Raw genomic sequence first — 21,134 nt, forward strand, 5'->3', positions numbered from 1 at the left:
GTTTTTCAAATTAGAAGTTCTTACCATGTGGGACATGAACTGTTAATCCGCACTGATAATAATTTAAATGTTGTTTCTTAATATTCTTTTTAATTCTCAAGGCAGGCATTACGATAACTTAAATGAAAAAAAGTATCAATATTTTGATCCCACTGGAAGTACAGATTATGGATCGATATAGTGACATATTTGCAGTTCATGAAATGTAACGTTGACATGCATGCAAGGAAAAATGGCAGACAAATTAGAAGTGTTCAGAATTTTGGTTTGTCTGGCAATGCATTATACAGTTGTGCAGAATAATGGAAAACAAAAAGAAAACAAATCATACCATGTACATTTGATTTAATTCTGATGACTAATGATGAAACAAAAAGATTGTGTCCTGTAGTTTTATTGCAGAAGCTACTCACTTTCAGCCAGATGAGGTTGATTTTGGATATGAAACCTGCACTGCAACATTTACCACGATTTAATCTATATTGAGCCCTACACTTGTTACTTCACCTGTCGTTGTAATAGGACGAGAGCAGAGCGCGAATCTCAGCAGACACAGCGTTATCCTGCAGCAGGAGACCCTCAGAGGAGGGTGTGGCAAGAGGGGCTGCCAGAGGAGGGTTAGGAAAACCATGAGGGAGGTTGGCGAGAAAAAAGGGGTGGAGTGTATAAGAGGTGTACGACAGGTGGAGTTCAGTTTTGATGTGTTTCGATGGTCATGAGAGAAATTGATAAGGGTTGATGAGTGTTCATTAAGGAAATGAATGTTACGGCATGATGAGAGAAGAAAATAGATTCGTTCAAGGATAAAGATAATTCACCCGTTAAAAATGAAATTTGATGAGAAATGTGACATTGATCATGAATAATATATGAGGACACAAGGAAATAATAAAGAAGGACAAAAGAGACGGAGCCAAGGAATGGTGGAGTCAGGACACACAAGGAAAATTAGAAAGGATAAAGAGAAACAGAGAAACAGAAGACAGAGTGAGTCAGCGTGTCAGAGATAAGACCCATTCTATTCTACAGTACAGAGTATAGCAGAGTGTGAGTTTGAGGTATCAGAGAGGAAATTTTAATTGTGACGGCATCTCTCATGCACATTGACCCGAGGAATTAAAGCTACACACAGCCACATGCAGTGGAGACACGGTGCTCTCTTTCCCTGCCTTTGCTTTCATTTTTTCAGCTAAAAGTGACCACAATGTTTTTTTTTAGATTGCATATCCACAGTGATATAATCAGGGAGAGGTCTTACCCATTTCATGATAGAGGGAGCCCTGTTTTGGTGTGACAGGGGCTGGTTTCCTTGGCGACGGCAGTTCAATTTTCATTAAGTCATCGCAGCATTGTTTCCATTGGCCTGTGTGTTGGAGATAAATTTCACATCGCGCCAAGCAGCAGAAAAAGGTATGCTTTATTACATTTATTACACAACAGAACACAGTATGTCCTTAAAATGGAATCATTTAAAAAGGTCCCTTATTATATTCACTTTCATATTACTGCGTTACATGCTTTAATGTTTAAAAAACACTTTATTTGTCTCATACTGGCTGTCTGAATATACCTGTATTCACCCCCAGTCCGTCTATTTTTAGCGCCTGTCTCTTTAAACACCCTCCCGAAAAAGCCCAGTCTGCTCTGATTAGTCAGTATTTACAGGTCTTCCACATCTGCGTTCTTGGCGTCTCTACACTGTCATTGCAGCCAGGGAATGACTGTAACGGCACTGTAGCTGCACTTTCTATTTATATATAGTATAGTTGTGACATCATGACTGTATGGAAGACCTGACGGCTTGTTTAAAAGGCACCGTTTCTGAAATCTTACTTTTTATTACAATATGGGACCTTTAAGTAGCTATGGTAGTATCTGTAAGGGACGCTATGTATCACATACAGCACTGCAAGCACTTACTCATGTCATAGAAATGTTGCCAAAAGGCCTCCATCCACCGATGTGTGTCCTCACGGCTGTCTGTTGTCAGGGTGTGTGTGACCTCCTCCCCTCCGTACTGGTTACTTATACAGATATTCTGCACTTTACTTTGAGGGTCTTTCTCTGATGCACGTATTCTAGTCTCCTGAAACACGGGAGTTATAAAGAAGACAATCATTTGCCACAAAATTACTACAATCAGAGATGAATGCCAGCTCCTGAATGTGCAAAATTATGTACTGCAACAAGTGATCATTACGGCAATTGTAATTGTAAGTCCCCACTGAAAATAAGCCCTCACTAATAAAGCCACTAATTAGTCCTCTTCCAAACCATTTCCCTTCAGCAATTATCCAACAAAAGGTGCAGACATCCCACATCCTCGTTCTACTCCAATTGTGTTCTGTTTATGACCACTAGATGGCAATGTTGTTCCATTTCTCCTTCGTCTTTATAGGAGCGATAACTGACTAACAAAAGGATCATACAGACCTGATCTGATCTGACTGACTTGGCTTTAGGTCAACTGTGAGCTCAGGGTCAGAGGCTACAAAAGACTGAATGAGTCACTGTGGAAGGAATGAGAAGCCCCACAGACATCAGCTCTCAGACACAGACACAGGAAATAAGATGATCAAGAACCTGACTGGCTGACTGACTGTTCTTCACTTTGGTGCCTGGAAAAACAAGAGTGATGTGAGAAATATAATTCCTAGTTGGATGGGGCAGACCGCTGTTTCTTGCTGTGTTTGCAAAGGCTCGAGAACATACTGAACAGATTTTATTTGAGAATCTTCAAATCCTTTTATCCAGACATGCCTGCTCTTTTCTAGCCTCACAGTTACTACCTGAAAGCTGAGCAACAGAACTACGGTTTTCTACTCTTCTGACCGGCTCTACTGGGGAAACTGAGGGCTAAGTTCCTTGCTCAAGGGTACATTTCTAGTAGTCAAAAGAGTCTACCAGTTGGCTTGAGATTAAAACTGGCAGCAGTCCATAAACCCAATTCTTTTTCCATCTATGCCATTGATGCCTCAGGCATTACCATAAACAACACAATGGTATGGGTTTTGTAAGGTTGGGTCAACCTCCAGATCTCTCTATTTTCATGTGATTCCTTTGCTGACCTTGTTGATGGCAATGGTGAAAGCTGGCTCAACATTAGCCTCCACATCTTCTTGCCGGTGGTAGCAGAAAAGGCTGGTTCCTTTTAGAACGGCAAACACTTTTGTCCAACTCTGAGGGTCACCTCCCAACTGCTGCAAGGTAGAGAAAAAGGATGGCACCATAAGAAGGAGAGGAGTGAAGTGGAGGAGGAGAAAAGGACAGAAATAAACCAGGACAAATGCCAAAACCCAACTGAAACCTTGAGAGGAATAATTCTCCTGTCGTTTCTGCGCACACACATTTTCTAACTTACCTTAACTTTCAAACATTCGCTCATCATCTGTTGGGTCATACAGTGGGGCTGAGCTGCGAGGCGGCAACACACACTGCCATAGAGCGGCAGCCAATATGAACACTCTTCTACAGGGAGAGGGAGAGGTGTATGGGTGAAAATAAACACAATAATTAAATAAAAAATACCCCCACATGACATTCAAAATGCACACACAAAATATGTATAGACATGTGCGTCCACACACAAAGACACACACACTTCTTCAGCTTGTCATATCGCCCCCCCTTAGCACACAAAACAAGGTAGAGGTGTAAAAGACTGGCAGCTGCAGGGAGTGTCACGAGGTACAGCAATGAAACTTTACAGCAGGCTGAAGGGCCAATGAATAAAACACTAGGGGACTGTCTGTCTGAGGGTCTGGGCCCTTGTTAGCCCACATCATTACAGCTTTACACAGCAGTCACCTCACTAGCACCACCTTTATTAATATGACCTTGACAATGACTGTCTGTCAGACAAAATGGGAGGATAGAGAGGAAAGTAAAGAAGGAGGGGGAGAGAAGATGCACGGTACGCTTGGTTTAAGGGAATTTATTAGAATGCGGGGAGGAGAAGTGAGACAGTGATGAGTGAGAGAAAGAAGCACAAAATAAATAAAAAACAGACAGATGGCCGATTTGGCAGAGAAATGAGAGAGATGGTGAGGAGACAGATTAATGAAGGCTGCCACTCACCGTTGCCTGAAATGGTGAGGTCATGTGTGCGAAAGCAGTCCTGGACGTGTGACAGTGACAGGGTGGTATGAGCTAAGAGGTGGTACTTAGGACCCCTGTCAACACAAGAGAGAGGGGAAGAAATGTATTCTGTTTGAGCATTCATATTCACAGTGAAGATGAAAGATAGTCTCTATAAAGAAGCCTACTTGTACTCTCCGAAAAATATATTAATCATCTCCCTGTTCTCTCTCTATTGGACATTTAAGCTAATGTTTTATACTTACGGTACAGAGGGAACTGGCAGCAGAAGAGGAGTTGCCCCTCCGTTGCTAACAGGACTACATGGTCCGGGCTCCATGGCTGCCCGGAGCTTCTTCCCAGCTGATCGCCCCAGTGAAGAGCTGAGTTTACTGGCTAGTTTCCTTGGCGTGCTCCCCGCTGAGTAGTCGTCCTCCGAGCAGCAGCTATACAGCTCAACGCGCAGGTCAAAGCCCGGGCTGGCTTCACTACTGTGAAAAGATGCACACATGATGAACATGGCCATATCAGTGTTATATCAGTGAGTATAACAGTTTATGTATCAGACAGATGACTTACAATACGATAGTGTTGTCAAAGCAAATATCGGTGAGTGTCCGGTCTACTATCACCATATCTGTGTCGAAGATCTCCCCTCCGAGCTGCAGCAGACAGAACACTGCACACCGATGAAGCTCTACAAAAGACGAGGTGGAACGGCACAACAAAGGAGGGAAAAAAATGCTGAATTTACGTGACGCCTGAACAGCTTTCATTCAAATGCATCACTTAAAAAATAATTTTCAGCAACAAAACACCACCTTCAAGGTGTAGGTTACGTTGTAACAGTAAGTGGAGGCCAGAGGCACTATGACCTGAGTAATGGAAAGTTAAATGAAGATCAGCTCCTCCACCTGGCTGACAAGCACTTCTACTGTTGATAGTTTCAGTTCAGCAATCGCAATGAAGCATTGTAAGCTTGTTTTATGGTTGAAACTGAAGCACAATGATCTTTAAAGCAGTTCAAATTAGTTTTGAACTGGTTATGAAACCAAGCCAAGAATATTGGCCTTTTATATATATAGGCTAGTTATTCTTAATGCCTGTCCCTGGGTCTGATTCCCCACAAGATCAAAGTTTTGCAGTGAGTTAGAAATGTTAGCCAATGACTTTTCTTATGAGAATTTTGTTTTGACATTATATTCTGTGGCTGATTCTGGGTAAGGATTAGCAAAGAAAAAAGAAAATAATAGACAGAAGAACAAATGAAAACTAAAAGACACACAGATTAGATTAGAGGGCCAGATAATAAAGTACATTAGAATTCCCCTTTCAAATTCCTATAACATTTCCAATGGCTGTGTCTCCTCTTCCTACCAAATCTGTTAATAAATATAAATATAACAAATAGACACATTCTGCAGCTATTTCCTCTGAAAATGTTAACGAAACAGATTGCGAATATAAGCAAAAGAAAAACAAGCTAGATATCACATTAATGATAAACACTAATTTATTCATTACATTTTTGGGAAAATGCAAATTGATCAACATTACTGAAAATGTACACACACACACACACACACACACACACACACACACACACACACACACACACACACACACACACACACACACACACACACACACACACACACACACACACACACACACACACACACACACACACACACACACACACACACACACACACACACACACACAAGCATAAAAAATTACCAGTGTCACCGTCGTGGCTGGTAATGAAAGTTCTTTTTATTGGAATTCAATTGTTAGGCAACAGCCTTGGTCCTTGTTAACTTCCTGTCAGCTGATTCACATACAAACATTCTCAAACAGTCCTAGTTTATTTCATGTTGCAGTGTATGTAAATGACATCAGCTGACAGGAAGTTAAAAGGGAACATGGCTGTTGCCTAGCGATGGAATTTAGTTGAACAGGTCTATACATTGTGAAGAACATTTCAAGAAATAAACATGCATTGTTAAGAAGTTGTAACACCCTTTTTGGTCACTACGGGTAAGGATTATGGTGAATCCTTGTGACAAAATACTTGATATGTAGTAGAAATAGTGAAGCCCCTGGTGGTCTACTATCTTTGATTAATAGTGTGTTTTTCTCCTTCTTCTGCTGCACAACTTATATTTTACCTCTTTGCGTTAAAATGCAAGGTTACAACTGCAAAGGCTGAGAGAGGAGGTCTGCTCCTACTTATGTGCTTTCATATTATGGCATATTGACACTTAATATTCACACTTATTATTCCAAGTATGAGTTCAGCGCTGCTTATAATGTGATTGGACACGTGGTAGAGGAACATGCTTTACTCCTGCTCACCTCCTTGGCTTAGTTTATGTCTTGGTGTGCTTAATGACCTTGACTAACAGCCTCATTAAGCATTGTTAAGAGTCTACTACCTGTCTCTTGAGTTCATTTATATGCACAGGTCATGCAGATTAATTCCATTCAAGTTGCCAGGGGAGAGAATGAGCTCTGAGACTGTTATAATGACTGCACAGAGGTTAATCCACATTGACTCTATCAAGAGGAGGTGGGATAGCAAATAGACGATCTAAAGATTACCACTGCCGTATTGTCAGTGCACCATTAAATGCTGAAATGTCATAACATTTTTAAAATATGACCTGGTTCACAGTGATATTCCACAGGAAAAAAGACTTGGGGAGTTGCTGAAATGCACAACAGTCTTTTGTTTTCAAATACTCTACTAATGACAACCCAGTACAGCACCTGTGTGCTGCTGCTTCTCAGAGCCAAGAGGCAAAGCCAGCAGGCCCGAACAGTCAGTTCAGGTTGTGCTTTTTTCCTGGAAAATACGGAGAGATCTGGTAAAGCTGCAACAGATTGTAATAATCAGCTCCAGGAACTGTGCTATGGACCTGGCATAGAGTAAAGAAAATGTCATGCTGGTCATGCTGTATGATCTGTCTGCACAGTTCGATGGGTCAGCAGATTTTTCAAATATGAAAGTCCACAACCACATGAAGAATCCCACACTCACCCCTGTGAATATAGAAAGCTTTCACACACACCTTTTGAATTAGCGATTTCATAAATGTGTGAACCACATTACATTTCCCTCTGAAGCAAATCATTAATAAATCCTACAGGCATTGATTAATAATACTTCATCAATGAACTTCTTCTAAAGCAAACAGAGGTGGCTCCTCACCTCCTTTGTTCTTGAAGTACTCTGTGTCTTTCCACATGAGAGGGATCCGAAGATCTGTAACGACAACAGGCAAGGGATTAGACCACAAAAATGTTAATCACCCTTACTGCTTTCAGTCACAAACTCCACAGTTAATTACCGCGTGTATGTGTGTGTGTGTGTGTGTGTGTGTGTGTGTGTGTTTGTGTGTGTGTGTAGCCTGCTCTCCAGCTGGGTACCGGACATGCAGCAGTGCCCCCATGAACCTCCACCCACAAACACACTCACACACGCTCCAGTCTCACATCCCATTAATATGATTTTTTTTTTAAATTCTCATCATATTCTAAAAACAAACAAAAAGAGAACAACTTGAAAAAAAAACCCCTCTTGTCTTGTTCCCTGGAGATAATTTCCTCTCTGCAGTACATCTGTGATGTAAAAAGAGTAGCTCCAAAATCTGTCATCTGACTGCCCGTTGTCATATTGTAATGGGCAGCATCTGTGAGTCAGCCTCTTCCTGACAAGAGGATCTTTGTATGTAATCGTTGCACTAAAGGGATCACAAAGATTCAGTTCCCCTTAAATTTTGCTTGTCAATGTCCAAATCTCCAACAAAGAATAAATTAAGTAAGTGAGGTTTTACTTGCCTGAGATGGCCACTTTCCCTTTGCACGGGAGTCTGCCGTCCATCGGCCCCGCATCCGACGACCTCCGTGTGAGCGTCTGCATTACCTGAGCCTCCTTCATCCTCTGCAGCTCTGACATGTAGGCCATAATACGAGTGCTGCAGGTCTGCAGGCTCTTTGCCGCCTCCAATGCCTGGTCCTTCTGGGAGCAGGCAGCCAGCAGCTTGCAGGCCCCATCGCGCATCCGGATCTCATGGTCAATCTTTTTCTGGATGTCACTGTCCTGCAAGGGCAAGGGATGTCGGAAAAAAAAGAAAGAGAGAATGTAAGGGAAATGAGGCTTAAATGATGGATAACGAAACATTTAAAAAGAATCTCATATTTGGAAAATCGAGCAAGGCATAAGAGAAGTGCAAGGAGTGAACTGAGCGAGGTACAGTATAGCATGAGCATGACTTCTCTCACAGATAGCAATACAAAGAAGGGCAAGGAAAGGAGAAAGATGACATCAAGAGTGATGTCAGCAGTAGATTGAAGGTGTCTTGTGGATAAATTAGTGAGGTGTGGTGTGCGTGCGGTGTGTGTGTGAGAAAAAGCGAGTATTAGCGAGGCTAATATTCAAACACATGGCCTTTTGCCCTCTTAGCAGCGAGCCAACCCCCCCGCTGAGCAGACACATACTGTAGATTCTGAATAATTTAGTGCAAACTTATGAAACACACACACACACACACACACACACACACACACACACACACACACACACACACACACACACACACACACACACACACACACACACACACACACACACACACACACACACACACACACACACACACACACACACACACACACACACACACACACACACACACACACACACACACACACACACAGAGAGAGGAAGATGAACATCTTCGAGTAAGCAAATAAAGAATGAAGCTGTCAAACACTGAGCGCCTGCGGCCCAAAATGAGAGTAATATACAATATTATTAAACGAAATTTGACCTGGCTTATCTGGGGCAAAGAATACATACTACACACCAAACAAACACACACACACACACACACGCACACACACACACACACACACACACACACACACAACAAGGTTCCTCAATTCTAAACTGTGTGGCTCTGCCTCTGGTGAAGCTGTCCAGAGTTTAAACGAATCTCTAAGACCCTCTTCACTTTGACAACAGTACAAAAGCACCATATGCATGAACTTAAAACAGTAGACAGTCAGTGAGGGGAAGGGAGAGGGATGAGAGTGCACAAAGGGATCCAAGAATCAAACAAAGACCAAGCAAAGGCCAAGCTGGGTTGACCTTGAGCGTTAGTGCCAGAGCTCTTTTTCAAGCATGCATTTGCACATCAATTGCTTGACAGAATATTGATCAGTAAGGGCGTAAAAACTGATACTGGAACTTTGTGTTTATAATGAATGAATGAACAAATGCTGTGCAGCAGCTGCCTGACTGTGTATGTGTGTGTGCTTGTCCTCTTCATTAACAAGCTCCCCACAAAATAGTAATAATCTGTAACGCTCCCTTTGCCCTTAATTTTGAACCCCTCTCTCTGCCTGATAAATGTACTTTCTTCTCCTCTACTCTGATGCTTCTCATTTATCATCTATCGCTCTCTGCCTGATTCTTATGAATTTTTTATTCTTTTGATTTAAGCTTTTATACTTTCACTGCTCATTTTCTTCCGCCCTCTCTCACATTCCATCCGTTCCCTTTTCACTGTCCTCAATTGGCTTTTTTTTCTTCCCCGGATTCCCTTTCTCCTTTCTACCTGTCTCTGTTTAAGCAGCGGGAGAGAAATTAATGCCGTGTGGGCATAAAAGGCCACATTTGGACGCAGACTCTCACTTGGCCGCAGTGCACTTCAAAACAAGGGTGTGTGGTTTCCGATTAACCACAGTACTGGAAATCTAAAATGCTTCTTGGGATATAACCACACTTGCTCTCCATTGTGGTGAAAGCTACACAATCTGCTGCAAATCATGCATGAGATCAAACTATTCTTTCTCTTAACCAAAACCACCAAAACACTGATAATAATAGCCTTGCATGCATTACCATAAAACATGCTACAATAACATAGCAAAACATTAAATGGGATGGAGGTGATTAGTCGCAGCTTTCTCCCCAGATTTTCTGCCACAGCGAAGAATGATCAGTCCAAATGAAAGCATGATTGAGCCTACTCATACGGATGAAGATCATTTTTCTGGTTGTTGAACACAACACAATGTTGCTACACAAATAAGCCTGCCATTAAATAAACACTTTCACTGACTGAAAAGCAATTAGAGTGCTCTTGACTGCGAAAGAATGGAGACCAAATTACAGCAACAGTATAAACATAGATAGCAGTTAACTACGGAATGTCTGCAAGTTACAAGTGGAGAATTCAATTTTACAGGTCAGCTGTTTGTCCGGAGTTTATTGGTTGATTGAGTTGGTTTTCTTTTATTCAAGTGTGTGGGAGAAAAAGAGAGAAAAAGGCACATTTAAGCATTCATTTATGTTTTTCAATTTTATGCAGTAAATACTTAACTGATATGGTAAGAGCGAGCAAGAGCATAACATATGCATATATCCTAATATTACAAAAATGAGCACAAGGTTTGAAACTCACAGGCAATAACCATGAAAAGTATCCACTGTTTGCAGAATCTACATACAAAAGCCTTCGATTAGATACATTAAACCTGCTTAAAGAAAGACATACAAGATTTTTTTATTTATTTAAATTGATTAGTTGACAGCTTTGATAAAATTGCTTCTCAAATCTCATTGTAAATGGACGTTGGACATATAAAGAATTTGGATATGCCACCTGGTCTTGTGATGAAAAAAACAAATTTTTAGTTGTGAGGATAAACATAAACAAACAAGGGGAAAAAGTAAATGTGAACCGAGGATAAAGAGACAAACATGAGCAAGCCCCGGCTGTGTCCAAATGTCCTTGTCAATGGTGGCACTAAAAACCATTGCTCCATGCACAACTGAGCCGGAGGCCAGCCAGCCAACTTTGAAGGAATGCACACACACATATAGTACGCTCACATACACAGAGTAAAGGAGCTGTCGCCACAGTCCAGTTTCACGCAGCGGGTCTTAGAGTGACCTCCTAAGAGGAGGCCCAGTATTTATAGAAGCTAAATTAACCGACTTCTCCTTCTGGGTGATCTCAGAATAGAAGACGAGCAGCCTAGATCTTACTCTAATCCATGCGTCTGTGTGTCGGGTTAAAAGAATACGAACTGACATAAACACTCACAGACTGGGAAGCAGCAGATAAACAAACCAGACAACAAGCAACAATAAACAGGACAAATAGCTAAAGTGGAGGGTTTTCTTTTTTTATGACTGAAAGTTTATTGAATTTCAAATATTAAGTGGCACAAAACCACATCATAGAAAACCAAACGATTCAATTCCCCACCAGCGCCTGGCAAAAGAAAGAAAAATAATACTACAATAAGAGGTGAGGTGAGGAATGGCTCATACTAAACGATAAATAAAAATAGACAACAAACCGGAAAAATGAACAGTAAACTAAAGTAAATCACAGCAACAGTAATAGCATGACATGACTTTGTCAGAAGTCGACCTGCACCACTGTTAGATGCCCACTCATAGCCCATGAAAGATGGTTTAAATAGTGTCAGTGTAATAGTGTCCATATGTCTACTTCCACACACCTTGTGCATTCATGACAGTCTCATCAACAGCTATAGACACTGGGAGGGAAGTGTCTCTGTGGATTTTTCTTGTTATAATCTTTCAAAAATTGCTCACATGCACACTTAATTACACCCTTGCAAACACACACATTGTTGCAGTGATTCTCTCACAGTGTCTTCAGAGTGGCAGGTGTTAGACCAGTGGGCATTGCCAGCAAACTCTGTTGGTGGCAGTGTGGACAGCAGCCAGATAAAGGGTGAAGGAAGGTTTTATGGGCGATGGGGATGCAGTGCATGTTGGGTATCAAGCAGAGACACAGAAGGCAGGTGGTGCTGTCAAAGAAAACAGGGGGTGTGGTGGTGGTGGGGGACTCAAGGTAAAGAATAGAGAGAGATGTAATAAGACAGGGCAAAAGGTATGGGTGGAGCGTGAGTGGCAGTTGGGCGAAAAAAAAGATTAGAACAAGGACTGCAAGTGGAAAGAAAGAGAAAGAATGTCAAGAGACGAGCATGATGTAGGATGAGGGGATGAGTTCGGAGGGAGGGATAGTGAGGATTACAAGGAAGAGGGAAGTAGATCAAGGCGCTGCTTGACTTAGAAGTGGAGACAACAATGATGGGGAAAGACAGAAAAAAGTGTTGGTAAAAGGGAGGTGGCAATCGGGAAATGAAAAGGGAATTTGGCAAGAGAAAAAAAGGCGGTTAGTTCTATATGAGCCAATCTACTGCTAAGGTAACGAAGCGTGAAGCCCTGTAAATGAGCAGGCGTGGAAATAATTGGGAGGGATGGTGTCTCTTTCTGAGAGGAAAAAAAAGACTTGACAGTTGCACTAATGGCTAAAGACAGAAAACTTCTTAATTACTTCATGGCAATTAACTTTGAAAGGGAGTTATGACAGAATTTAAATCAAGTCCATACTGTTAGAGGGCAGTAATCCCATACCCACATCTATTATTGTTCTTGTGAAGTTCTCAAGATGAATCGTAGAGATGGTACAGTGTGTTCGGGCTGGGGGATATGGCCAAAATTATCAATCCCATATAAAGTGAAATTCCGGCATTAAAAAAATTGTCTCAATGGCTTATTTGATGACTGTATTTGCCGAAAAAGACCATGGGATGATTTTACGCAGGAATTTAACTTTAAGGTAATTTACATATTTTGATAAAGATACAGAAGGTTTCCTGGTAATAATAAAATAAAAGTAATAATAATAGTAATAATAATAATATATAAATGACCATTTTATTAATAACTTTAGTATCAGAGTGTAGTGTGTGTGTAGTGTGTGGAGTGTAGTCCAAATTACGTAAATATTGGACGTCAATTAATGTTTGGCCGCTGCTTTTTAAACATTACAATGATATGATATAAAAAAATATACATGAAAGAAATTTCATATGTTTTTATATAACATCATAAAACGGAAAACATGCTGTATTGTGGTATATATGGTTACCTTTATCAGATAGAAGATTTTGGCCATATAACCTTGTTTGCTATTAATCCCAGGGCTGGTGGTTTAAATGGAATAGCAGCAATAATAGCAAAAGGAAATAGTAGTATTTGCTTCAAAGGACACTGTTTAATATGTTTAAAGCATCACTGTATGACGCTCGCAGTATATGGATTATGCCACTGTAAACTTTCAGCAGGTAATTTGATGCCTCAGTAGTTACCAGATGGTCACTTCCTCCATCACCTCTTTGTCCCCGTCTGGCTGTGTGTGTTGATCCTCACTTATGTGTCTGTGGGTGTGATCTCAGAGACACTAACACACACACCTACACAAACACACGCACGCTGGTTTGGGGATTTGACGCCACTGCAGATGGCGTGTAATGGTTTGTTTACGATGTGTTGTTCTGCATGAGTAGGCTTTCCTGTTTAGATCACCGACCCTTGACCTCTGACCTCGACCACTGAGCAGACCATACGGCTGCAGTTACAGCACAGGGTTAGTCCATGGGGTTAGGTTTAACACATAAATGAGTATTAAACACAGCAAGAAACAACACAGTAGAACCATATTAATTCAAACCAGTTAGGGAACGACAGTCCCAGAGGGCAGGAGGAGGGGACATTAGTAAATTGTGTACACGTTTACAAAACTACTCATGCTTATTTGTATAATGCTGCAACTTATTTTAGAGCTGAAAATAGAAAGCATATTTTTTTATCATTTAGAATGGCTCCGCGGATGGCAGTTTTGTTGTGTGGGTTCGGCCCATCACGTTCGGTCCTGAATTAAATATTTCAACAACTATTGGATGGATTGTCATGGAATTTGGTCTAGACATTCATGTCTCCCCCCTAAGAAATTACTTTTTTTTATCCAGCGCCATCATCAAGTAACATTTTCAATCTTTCCAACACTAGGTAATACCTTTAAAACTAAGACATCCCATCAACCTCAGCTGTACTTTGTGTTTAGTGCTAATCATCTCCACTGGGCATAAGCCGAGAGGAGAGGGGATCGTGCATCTTTCTGTCTCTCTGTAACTAATCTTATATACTACTGGACCCATCAGCCTCTTATTTTTTGTGTACATTCATAACTGCATGCTCAAGGACCTCTAGAAGTTGCAGTGAGTGCTCTGTTTTAAACTGTCCTGACTCCTTACTCCTCTAAACCGGCCAGTAGGGACAGCAAGTGATCAAAAACTGCTTCATTAGCGAAAGGCATTTCCGGCAATCGAGCCTAACCTAGTCTATTTCAGGGCACATTTTGTCATGGCTCAACTGACATCCATAAAAAAGTCTGGTGTAATTTTGGTGTAACGGGAACATATGCAGATTAGTTCCATACCTGATATGCTATGATCCACTAAAGTCCAGCATGTTATGTTGACTATAACAGAGTCAGGAGGGATAATTGAGTGAGATTCAACTCTTTTTTTGTTTGGGAGGGAAGAGAGAGAAAAATATTAGTATGCTAACATGCTAAACTTAGATTGTGATTATGGCATATGTTATACCTGCTAAGCATCATAATGTTAGTATTGCAATTATAAGCGTGTCAGCCTGCTGTGTAAAATAACACTCACATACACAACAGACATTTAACATCAATACTGATGCCAGAAGAGGCCTTGTCCTACTGCATGTGCATGGAATCTGCATCCTCCAGTTAAAAAAATGGTTCTCTTAACACTATAAAACCATGTCACCTTTTCTTCTTTGCTGACTCTGTAGTTGTTTTGTTTGTAACCAGACAAAACTCTGCAGCTGACTGGCTCAATGCAGAAGCTGGTTTGACAGACAGAGGTTGATAAAAAAAAAAGTGAAAAGCAAGACACACACGCACACGCACACGCACACGCACACACACACACACACACACACACACACACACACACACACACACACACACACACACAAACAAATGTGCTCTGTTTCTATTTCACAAACATCACCGAGAATTGCAAATTCCTGACCACTCCCATACTTTGGGACTTGACTGACCAAACTGCTGGCTTTCAATTAGCCAGCCACAACTATGTACCTCGCCTTCCTCTCCACCCTCTTCCGCTACTTTCCCTCTTACTTCCCCTCCCAAACCCAGAGTACGGCTGCAGTTCAGGATGGAGGGAGCAATTGAGAGTGCATAAAAGAGTAAGAGAGAAATGAAGAGAGAGAAAAAATCAATAGCAAATGAGAGCGGAGAGAGTTGGTTGGAGTATGGTATAGTATGAAGAAGAATGACGGAATGTGGGTAAATGGATTGAATGGAGTGGTGAGTAAATGCAGGGATGTTGGGGGAGGAAGTGACTGTCAGCAACACACAGCATATGTCGTTATCATACTCATGCCCACAGACCCCTAACAAAGCACACATTAAGCACATATGTAATGGTTTACAGAACACATAGCCTGGAGATTAGAGAAGGAACCAGACTGACAACAAACCCAAACGACTCAAAAACAATGATCCAATTCACCAAACAACGTCCCTACAGTGTCAGATTCCAGCTGCTGCTGGGAAGCCTGGGCACGACAACAGTGAAGGGAACTGGTTTGGTACTGGCCATGGAAGAGAGAGGGAGAGAGAAAGAGAGAGGAGGGAGGGGGAAAAGAAACAGTAACTGGGTGGAGTGTTTGCATTCGCCTTTTACAACGGCAAGGCTGGCTACAAAGCAGCCCAAGTCTGTTCAGTGCCAGGACACACTTAACACACACACTCCCAGGGCCCCTCATATGGCAAAATGTGCATCTGTACCCTGGTCTAGGTGCCAACATGATGATGTCATCATTGAGGTGATTGCTATAGAGTTTCAGCAGTGGACCACCTCACCCTAAAAGCTGGAACACTGTGAACTCTCCCCCCTTCAGCTTATGCATTCAATTATTCGCAGACAATGGAGACAGTTTCGGCTCTGCTTGCAATGAAAACTATGTGAGTGCTTGTCCACATGTGTTTGTGTGTGCGAGCGTGTGTCCAAATGACTTTGCAGCCAGCTGTTCTCACACAAAGGCAGTGTGTTTCAATGCAGCTGGGTCCCTGTACACACAGGGTGGAGTCAGAGCAGAAAGTACTAAAGGGAAAAATAATGTGCATGTGTCTGTGTCCTAAATCACGTTTCATGTACACGCAAGAGGTGACGGAATATGTATGTGTATAAACTAGTGCATGCAAGTGAATCAGTGCATTCTGTGTGTGCTCTTTGCACTTGCAAGTACATTCGTCTTTTTGGCTGCTGGCCCTGAAGAGAGCAACAGAGGAGTGAATTTCAAGCTATAAAACAAATTGTTTAGAGCTACCAGAGAGCACAGGGAGCTTAGAGTCTGCCAAGCGGTGATCACTTCAGCAATTTATATGCACAGTAAAGCTTGATGGCTCTTACACCGTGCACACTCAGCCTAATACACAGGGTCTGCATTATCATATAGTAGCAGAGTTGGAGCTGGGAGAAGCAGCAGGCAGGAAAACCAAACTGCAAAAGTGTGTGAGTACCTGAGTGTGTGTTAGTATACTATTTACTGTATGACTGTGTGTGGTCTCTCAGTCTCTGTGTATAACTAACAGGCCTGGAGAGTATGGATTTTTATGAAACGCTGCGTACAGGTACCAGATCACACTAACAAATAAATGGGCTGGGAAAAGATATATATTCAACCTGCAGGGCAGTTAATTACGAGTAACAACAGCACAAAAACACTAATAACAGCAGGACCCCCTCCTGTTCCTCTTCCAGCTCACCTCTATGAAGACCAGTGGGAACTAACTGGGTTGCATTCAAAATAATGTTGTTCAGACATAATGAGCTGGATTGTATATCATCCTAAATTGAAGAGTTGAATCTAAAAGAAGTACAATAAAATCTATTCTACTCAGGGGTGTGGGGGTGAAGGTAATAGATTGTATTATATATATATATATATATTATTGAGCAGTTCTGGCATGGTTTTGTATGTTTCACAACTCAGAAGTGAAGAAAACATGATCCATGCCCGCTTTGGATGAGAAAGGAGATAGAAAAGGGACGAGAGCTGTTGCCAAGCAGCTTCCTTTTCCAATCCTACAGTAATGGATAAACCCTAATGAGAGTAATTGGCGGTCTGGAGTGTCTAGAGGCTGCAAGAGGCAATTAATGAATTAAGAAATATGCACGCACACACGCACACACACTAACAGCATCAGTGAACTTTACTGGCACAGTCAGCGTTGTGCACTGCAGGCCTGGAACACATCCGCTGACTATTATACAAGTTGATACTGTATTATTAACTGATTAGCCAGCTTTTCCTATAAGCCAGAAGCCCATACAGAGAAAGGAGAGGAGGGTTTAGGACAGGAAAGCAGGTCTTTCTAAGCCCCTGATCAAAGACTGCTGTGATCTCTCTCAATAAGAGTGGGGGAGATAGAGTAAAGGGGATTTTAATCATATTAAGAGATACACACAAAGCAAAAAGGCCCTGATGTGACATTGTCATCTACTCTGTGCTGGAATTTTTTTGACATCGTTACAGCCTGTTCTTTCTCCAGCACATGAAATTACTGTTTGAAGAGAGGTGTTAGTCTGTGAACGAAAGTTGGCTGTGCCACTCGCTCATGCTGATATGGCTGTGTACGCACACGTGCATCCGTGCTTTGCCAAAGCCAAACTCTCTCAACCGAGCCACGGCTGGGAAGTGTGCCGTGCCTAGGCATGGAACAGTTGTACTCACACTGGTCAAACCAACTAGACTTTAGCCGTCATTCATGCTTGGGCACAGTATGCATGGCAAGTGTGAGTGCGCCCTCAATCTCAATAGGACACTCCAGGTAAAATGATAAAAAAATATATATGCCTGGGACTGGCCAACAATATCACATGACTAGTTGTGTATTTTGCTTCCAGTTTTTCCAGTGCAACTTGCAAGTGTTCGCTAAGCAGCACCATATTGCTTTGCAAAAATGGCAAATTAATTAGTGGCTTACTGTTGACATTTGAGTCAACAATTCCCATGCTGCAAACAAAGAAAACGCTAAATCATTATGAGCCTATACAGAACAAACACTGCATTTAAACAAAACAGACTCTCTGGAGTGGAAAGATGGGGCCAAACAAATGGAAGATGACGAATGGCTAAAGCGACAAAGGCAGGGTCAAGAGGGCAAGAGGTCACAGTGCCAGTTTTCTGATAGAGACTAGCATCCCTGCTGGGTCCCGTACCATTAAGCTCCCTTTTATTCTCAGTGGGGTGAGGGGTAGTTATCTCACTACCAAGCCCACCCTAACACTTGCTGTGCAACACGCTAACACATTTGTAAACCTCTTATTAGTTGACTTTTGCAAATAAGCACACCCTCCCCCTCCTCCCTCCCCACCTGCTGATTTCAACAGCCTGACACAATTTCAGCGGCACACACAAAATGCTCGTCTCACTAATCCGAGGCTTTCCTCCTTGTCTGAATCAGGACGAGGAAATCAGGGCTAATTAGCTCAGCCGGCCTAACTAGCATTTAAGCCTGCCAAATTGTCATCCCCGTTGTCTTTTACCTCTGCTCTCTTTGCTGTAAGACAGATACGTCTAAGTGCAAAGCATTCCAGGCTAAACCATATTAATGTGGATCCATCTGAAAGTGCATTATTCTTCCCAGTTTTATCTTTCTATTCCCATTCCAAAGAGCTCTTTACACTGAGTAGATATCAGAATGTCTTGTAGCGAGGCATGGCTGGGCAAAATGGAGCTTTTATAAAATCCTAACATATGACTGCCATGTGATAAAACTTTCAGCTGACTATCTTACACATCCAAGCCGTCTGTTAACCATATGGTTCTGTTTTTTGCCAACTGACATTAAACCTGAGAGGAGGAGGAATAGATTTAAGGTTTTGTTGTTTTTTATGTTTGGACTTTTATTAACATTTTCTGAAAATGTTAGTTTGAATGGAAAACTCATACTTCCCATATAAATGTATCCAGCTTGTCATGCCAATTTCTTTCTCTTGACTGGCATCACTAGCAAGGTATGTATACCTTGTAAATAAACAGATATTTACAGTGTTTGTATTCACTACTCTACCTGTCTTTCTTTCCAGAATTCAGTTATGCTTATTGCAACTTGGGGCTTATAGAGGTAAAAGCAATCAGACACTGTTGTCTACAGCTTCTATTGTCTAAATCAATACTGCAATTCATGTAAAAGTAGCAATTTTCTCCATCTATCTCTCTCTATATATATTCGGTGTGCTCCCTCTGAGCCCCATTTCTAGCCAAGAGCTCTGTAGTTGTAGCTGCTTTTATCACTCTCTATTATTCATCACTGTTGCTACCGTTGCCTTATTTAGACTATATGGCCACATGCGTTTATATATAATCACATGTGCTGCACCCACGTGAGATTCGTTGGATGCGAGGCGCACAGCTTCTGTCCGTCATGAAGGTGTCCGAGACAGAGAGGCAAGGACACACAATACCAAGACAGTAGATACTCTACGTGAAGCCGTGGGTATGTGTGTATCTGTGCATGTGTGTCCTTGAATCAGTATCGACCAGTGAGAGAATGCAGTTCATTATAATATTCATGAAGCAGCAGGACTACTCAGCTGAGTAAAGGCAAAGCCAGATATCACTGAGCTGACCTCAGTCCTCTGCCCTTAGGATAAAATAACCAAGAAAGGGACAGATGAGGCTGGAGGGTGTGTCTGTGTATGTGTGTGTGCTCTGACTAGTCACTAAATCACTTATTTCAAAATTGTAACAGTTTCCTGCTTCAGGAATTAAAGTATTCCTACATTTTCTTAGTCAGAAACCAATTGTAATGCCCCCATATTGTAAAAAGTGAGATTCTCTATCTTTTTTTTATTTTAAAGCAGGTCAAGGTGCAAAAAAATACCGTGAAAATATTAAAATCAGAGAAATGCACACAGCCCGTATTCAGAAACTGTGCTTTTAAACGAGCCATCAGGACTTGTATTGTTGTGATGTCACAACTAAACTATATAAAGGGAGAACATGCTGCTACAGTGCCGTAACAGTCATTCCTCGGCTGCAGTGATGGTGCAGAGACACCAAGAGCGCAGATTCAGCAGACAGAGAAACTATGACGCAATCAGAGCAGATATTTTTAAGGAGTGGGCCTTAAAGAGACAGTCGCTAAAATGGAGCGTTTCAGACAGAGGGTGAATACAGGTATATTCAGACAGACAGTATGATAAAAATCATTTGTTTTTTTAACATTATAGCATGTAAAAATGTTCTAACAGAATGCCAAAATACAAGTATGGACCTGAAAATGAGCATAATATGGGACTTTTAAGGTCTCTTGAAAGATCTGACAATCTAGGAACTGGATGTGAAATGTAAGACAGAAAAGCAGCTGGCCTTTTTGTGCAGGCAGCTTTACATCTTTGCAGTACATAATGACCTGAGGAATATTTCTATCACAGGACAATAAAAGTAGCATTTGTTTCAATGCCTTGATTAATGACAGCCATATTAATGTCATGGGGAACACATGTAAGGTGAGAACCACCCACACTCCCTGAATCTGTCACTTTGGTTCCACACGTCTGGCACTTTACAGCACTTACAGCCTGCTCTGGTTACTAATGGTTCACATTAACCCTTGACGTCTGCTGTATGTGTGTGTGTGTGTGTGTGTGTGTGTGTGTGTGTGTGTGTGTGTGTGTGTGTGTGTGTGTGTGTGTGTGTGTGTGTGTGTGTGTGTGTGTGCGCGCAAGCATGTCTGAGGTAGGGAAAGCAAGGGGGCAAGGGCAGTTGAGATTGAGAAGAACAAGAGAGGAAATATAATTAATCGCAGAAAGTGTGTGTTTGTGAGTGTGTGTCTGTGTGTCTGTGTATGTTTGTATGTGTTTGCATGGCTCTTATCTCTGCCCTCCAGAACAACTTGAACAGATTGGGGACCCACATTTCCAAAAACACACAAGCACACACACGCACACACACACACACAAACACACACACACACGCTACAGCAACAATAGAACAATGCACAGCTTCTATCTGCAGACATGGAAATGTACCATAAGCAGGCCGACACGGGCAGAGCTAGTCTGGAACTCACACAGTCTGACATTACAAT

The 21,134-nt window shown here is 41.8% G+C and overlaps 1 protein-coding gene across 3 annotated transcripts in view; it reads right to left on the reverse strand.

Moving 5' to 3' along the window:
* Positions 1 to 21,134, reverse strand: part of rtkna (rhotekin a) — a 59,515-nt gene that overhangs the window by 2,519 nt on the left and 35,862 nt on the right. For all 3 annotated transcript variants that reach the window (XM_083912909.1, XM_083912910.1, XM_083912911.1), the window contains exons 2-10: positions 7,921 to 8,182; positions 7,292 to 7,345; positions 4,657 to 4,774; positions 4,344 to 4,568; positions 4,078 to 4,172; positions 3,362 to 3,468; positions 3,069 to 3,200; positions 1,921 to 2,086; positions 1,259 to 1,363 (exon numbers count right to left, since the gene is read on the reverse strand). In XM_083912909.1, coding sequence (XP_083769035.1) covers positions 1,259 to 1,363; positions 1,921 to 2,086; positions 3,069 to 3,200; positions 3,362 to 3,468; positions 4,078 to 4,172; positions 4,344 to 4,568; positions 4,657 to 4,774; positions 7,292 to 7,345; positions 7,921 to 8,182 — 1,264 coding nt within the window. The remainder of the gene's footprint in view (positions 1 to 1,258; positions 1,364 to 1,920; positions 2,087 to 3,068; positions 3,201 to 3,361; positions 3,469 to 4,077; positions 4,173 to 4,343; positions 4,569 to 4,656; positions 4,775 to 7,291; positions 7,346 to 7,920; positions 8,183 to 21,134) is intronic.

This window comes from Echiichthys vipera (genome assembly GCF_963691815.1).
Source record: "Echiichthys vipera genome assembly, chromosome: 4".
Taxonomy (NCBI): Eukaryota; Metazoa; Chordata; class Actinopteri; order Perciformes; family Trachinidae; genus Echiichthys; species Echiichthys vipera.